General features: G+C 48.5%; 3 protein-coding genes across 3 annotated transcripts; all 3 read left to right on the forward strand.

Moving 5' to 3' along the window:
* Positions 1-966: 966 nt before the first annotated feature.
* Positions 967-1,068, forward strand: PPTG_21170 (hypothetical protein; the record flags this gene model as incomplete). Its single annotated transcript, XM_008895623.1, has 1 exon — positions 967-1,068. One exon carries the CDS (start codon positions 967-969, stop codon positions 1,066-1,068), a length of 102 nt encoding a protein of 33 aa, XP_008893871.1.
* Positions 1,069-2,687: 1,619 nt separating this feature from the next.
* Positions 2,688-4,146, forward strand: PPTG_21171 (hypothetical protein; the record flags this gene model as incomplete). Its single annotated transcript, XM_008895624.1, has 6 exons — positions 2,688-2,763; positions 2,991-3,059; positions 3,133-3,310; positions 3,382-3,559; positions 3,656-3,740; positions 4,040-4,146. 6 exons carry the CDS (start codon positions 2,688-2,690, stop codon positions 4,144-4,146), a joined length of 693 nt encoding a protein of 230 aa, XP_008893872.1.
* Positions 4,147-4,543: 397 nt separating this feature from the next.
* On the forward strand, positions 4,544-5,028 carry PPTG_02011 (hypothetical protein; the record flags this gene model as incomplete). The annotated part of the gene is made up of 2 exons (XM_008895402.1): positions 4,544-4,584; positions 4,677-5,028. 2 exons carry the CDS (start codon positions 4,544-4,546, stop codon positions 5,026-5,028), a joined length of 393 nt encoding a protein of 130 aa, XP_008893650.1.
* Positions 5,029-5,120: the final 92 nt, after the last annotated feature.

Genomic DNA, 5,120 nt, shown 5'->3' on the forward strand with positions numbered 1-5,120 from the left:
TAAATTGCACTGAAATAAATGAAAACCCGTAATAAATAATTGACCGATAACAATAAAGTCATTACTGCGCGGATATTATTTTTTCCGGGGCCTGGTCTCGGGAATCATTAGTTTAAGGAGTGCTTTATTATTTTAAAGTGCAATTCATCCCGGAGGCAGTATCAAACTGATACATGTTAGTGGTTTGGGCTGGTAGTCCGCCGCACCCACAATTAAGGTATTACGTACGCAGATAATAGCAGTGGAAGTTGCTGCAAGGATAGATAGATAGATTATCTTGGTAATGGTTCGGTTACGAAATACGTATCTCTTCCACCCTCTGTAGGCTAGTGCGGTGTCTGTCTGTCTGTGTGTCCGAACGTCCGTGTGTTCAACGTCTCAGCGCATAAACCTAAGGGGTTGCCTTGGCTACACCACTCTTTTACATGCAATACCACCTATCTTTTAGCCTACCCCTACCTTCTAGAATGCTCTCAGAAATACATAAATTTCAAATATAGCCACTAATGGTCACGCTTTTCTGCGACATCCCTATTGGTCAATTTAGCGAGCTCCACGGGTTGGGACCAACCATGCCCATCCGCCCGCAAAGCGGGCGTCACTCGTCTAGTACTGACACTAAGAGAATCGTGTTTTTATAGTGTGGCAGATTTGTCCGCCGTTTTCTGTAAACCCGTTAACCCGTCCAGTTCGGATGTTGTATTCTCCGACTGAGTCATTTGCTTATGTTGTATAAGACAACATAAGAACCAAGCGAATACAAAGTGTGTAACGGCATCATACAAACATTTATAGAGAGCAACTCCAGCAAAATACAATGCATCCGCGGCATAAACCTAGCCATGCGATGGGCGCCATGGCTGGGAAAGGGGGCCGTATTTTACCGTTGCGTATTTTTTAGACGGAAATCAAGCCGACAGGGCCCTCTCGCCCTCACTTCGGATTTTTTTTTGTGGGAAGAGCAGGATGATGGAGGTGAAAGACGTGAACTGGAAATCGCTATGGCGTGAGCTGACGAGCAACGGGTGGAAGGCGCGCCCACCAAGGGGCATCAACATGCATCTCTAAATTTGGCATTTGTGGGTAGTTTTGGCAATCGCGCCAAATCCTATATTTGAAAAAAGCCAAAAATAGATGTATCCTGTAAGGGAACGTTTTGAGCTCCCAAACTCCTTCTTCCGCTCTTTCACCTTAGTTGTGCCTCATTTTAGCTCACAGCAGTCGTGGCAAGAGATTGTAGTTCCTCGAGTTTGTGTCATGGGCAGGAAAAAGCGAGGACAAATGTATCCACTCCATATACCGCGATCCAACAAAGTGGATCAAGCTCCAAGCTATCACGTTCGACACCGTTTCAAGACCGTCACTTGTTAGAATTTGGCCTGAAGATTTCGGAACGCAATCATAAAAGTGGAGTTGTTCTTGCTGTCGCTTGCCGGTTCTGTATTTCGTTTGGGCGAGAGGAGAAAGTTAGCTCGAAACGTAAACAAACCGCAAACACGAAGTACTTCAAGCTGCCATTTCGACCGGAGCAATACCGATGGCACCGCACTGGTACACATTTCAATAGATGGGAGCACTACCAGAAGCTTTCTACTGATGCTCAGAATGTTTACTTTGACGAAGTGCAGTCTTTTCGTTCCAGTTTTCACTCTTTCGTAAATGCAAACCAAGCACCAATAGTCACGTGTATCGACCATGACATTGTGGACAAGATTGTGGGTCAGATTTTAGTCGATGATGATGAGGAGGACTCAGCCTGGACGCGAGCTAAGCGGTCTAACCTGGATCTAAGTGAATCGAGTTCTCACTACTTGCTGACAATTAGGAATCCCGTTCAATTTCATGTGATGTTGACTACCTCAGTTTCGGTATGTCATTTCGAATGGCAATTTCGGTGTTGACGAAAACTAAAGAGCGCACAGGATTAGCATCGTTAGGCTCCTGCTCAACAGAACTCCCTTCAGAGTATGCCCACTTTGTTTGTATTATGAATTTGGACAAAATAAAGCAGATCATTACAAGCTCGTGGCCATTCTTAATCGCTTTGGACATGTCGACATATTTGTCGATATCGTACTTATATGTACGTATTCGAGTCTACTACAATGAAAGTATATTGAATTTGCATTTGCTGGCAATCCCTATGCACGAGGGCCATACTGGAGAAGCCATGCTCGATGCTGTCTTACCAGTGCTTGACGTTCTTTGTCCCAACTGTCGAGACGTTATGCTTGGTATTACCACTGACGGACAACGCAAAATGACGGGAGTTAAAAAAAGGACTGGCAACTCGATTTCAAAGAGTATGCCGAAGTGGCTTCATGCGTGTTTGGTGTCGCTAGGATCAGCTAGATGTGGCTCTCCAGAATGCCTTTAAGGCAGCGATGAATGTTTTCAGCTACATGACGCAAAAAATTGCGTATCTACGACGACAAGGAACTCTAAAACGTCAGATGGATACCACCACTCCCCTTCTTCAGGACACGCGCTGGGAATCTATGCAACGGTGCAGTACTTTGTTTATGAAACACCCAGTAACATTGACAGCACATTTAGATGCCAAAACACCGGTTTGCAAGCCGCCACTTCAATGGTGGTTGATATTGAGTTTGGTTAAGATGTTATCAACCCGGGCAGTGATCACATTTAGAAGTCTACAAGGAACCACAACCCTTGTAACGGAGCAAATGGCTCAGATGAAGAAGTTGTTTAGTGACATCCAGATCGTGTTTGGTGTTCGAGCTATGGGGGATGTAGACAACAGTGAGCTAGACAACCGACCTACTACATTATGCTTTTTCTCTTGAAGGACTGTTGCACGCGAAACAGTTCGTTCTTCTCAACAGCATCAAGTCTCCTCAGATGGTAAGCCGGGCGATACTAGCACTACCAATGATCCTCTTATCTCATAGTTGTATGATGCCAAATCAATGCCAAATCTTATTTCTTTATAATGCCAAAACTATATATTTTGGTACAAATTGGTATAGGCCAAGTTTGTAGATGCCTGGGCATCGAGCAGGACCACCGCTATGTGCCCCCCGGTGAAAATGCGCTCGGTAAGGCAGGCGAGGACTCTTTTCTCGGAACTATTCTGTGATCCAGCACTGCTTCGATCCGTTGAGTGGTGAGACACGGATGACGCCTGCTCCGAAATTGCTGCTGCTAGCGGGGATATTGGCGGTCACGAGAAACTCCAATCACTTGGCGTAGCTGTGCCCACGGGCAACGGCAGTGGAGCCAACGCCATGGAGGACGGCAACGCTGATGGTGCGGCGTTGCGTGCCGGGTTGAACGGAGAGACAGCGCCGTCACCAAGTGTAGACGAGGAGACCAAGCTGGAGGGCCCCGACCAATCACCACCTCGCGCCCCGGCTCCAGAGTGGACACGCTTCACGAGATCGACGTAGTTGGAGAAGACGACGACCGTAATGACGATGCCACCGATGTGTTCGTTCTCGCTCCTAATCGGATGGAGCCTGGTGACGATCCCGACGCGTATGAGGTCTTTGACTCCTGCGATGATCCTGATGCTGACGCCTTTGACAAGCATCAAGAGGTGTGTTGCCGCCAATGCCGGATGTCATGGTGTCGCTTAGGATGTATTATTGTTTGACCTATGCTCTATTCTATACTTTCGCTATGGTGGACGCAGGTTGACGATGTTCAGTTGGTTGTCGTGGACGGTAGAGAAACCGAGAGCGACAGCAAAGACGACCCAATCGACAGCAATGGTGCAAGTGAGATGCGTTTCAAGAAGGGTTTTTTTCGTGCACTTGGATGAAGCGCCGCGTTGGAATCCAGCGCGCTTAACAGTGACGCACTTCGCCAGCTAAGCTTGTCCGGCAACGGGCCACCAATAGCTGGGGACGCCGACCACATTTTTGATCAACCGTACGGCCCTGTCCAGAGTGGTGGTGACTACCCCGGCCTCAAAGACTCGTACTATGGCTCGAGCGCGGCGATCAGGAAAGTGGAAGAGACTCCGCTCGTACTGTTCCTGATCTTCTTTCGCTGACCATGTGGCTCAACATCTCAGTGAAGTCCAACATGTACCACCTCTCCACGATCAACAAGCACGCGGGTGCCCAGTACATGAAGTATACGCGCAAGAACCTGTCGTCGGACAACAAGCGCACTCAATAGAAGGTTGATCTGCAGCAGCTTCGGCCCATTCAGGCCGTTGCGCTGCTTCATGTGATTGGTCTCCTACTCGCCCACACCATTCAGTCCACCAAGGACCACCATGGGAGCACGCACGACGACGGCGGCATCTCGCGAGGCCTGTTCGGCTATAATATGGCAAAGAATCGATTTTTTTCACATCATACGTAACATCCATAACGACAACAACAACGAGAGGAGCCGCGTCGACCGGAACTGAAAGATGCGACCTGTCGTAGATGATCTCCAGAAAGCTTTCAAGAGTGGATACGTTCCCCCACTCCGGCTATCCTTTGACGAGGGTATGTTGCCTTGGTTCCCCTCCTACAACACGATGCGCATCTACTGAAAGGAGAAGCCCCACAAGTGGGGAACCAAGATGTTCCTTACGTGCTGTGCTGAGTCCACCTACTGCCTACAGTACGCGTCCATTTTTTGTCACTCGCTAAGTCCTTATGATGTATTGGTCAACATAGGTGCTCACGTTGTCGATGGCTTTGTTGTGCTAGCAGATGTGAAATCAACGTGGGCATGCAGCAATTGGCCAGCGAGAAACCGGGTGTGAACCGTGTTACCATGCCCGACGAACCTGCTGCTGTTATTGAAAACATGTGCTCGGTGTTGGGATGCGCGCACCCCGAGCACTACCTGGCCGTCCTGGGCCGATTTTATTCGTGCGCAACCCTCGCCGTTCAGCTGCTTGCAATGAACGTGTACATCCAGGGCATCTCACTCCCCATTTGGAATGGTGTTTGGTATGTTGTATATTATGTTGACCCATTTACTGGCTTTATGTTGTCGCTTATGTTCGATACAGATGTGGCGAAGCGCGGTGAACACTCCGCCGACAAAGGGGGCGTATAGTGAGACCCAGACTTGGGGGTCAACTTCTAGGATGTTAACACCCGAAATAACGCGAAAGTCGAGTTGGCGTGTGACCTTGTGGCTTATCCTCG

Source organism: Phytophthora parasitica, assembly GCF_000247585.1.
Source record: "Phytophthora parasitica INRA-310 unplaced genomic scaffold supercont2.3, whole genome shotgun sequence".
Lineage (NCBI taxonomy): Eukaryota > Oomycota > Peronosporomycetes > Peronosporales > Peronosporaceae > Phytophthora > Phytophthora nicotianae.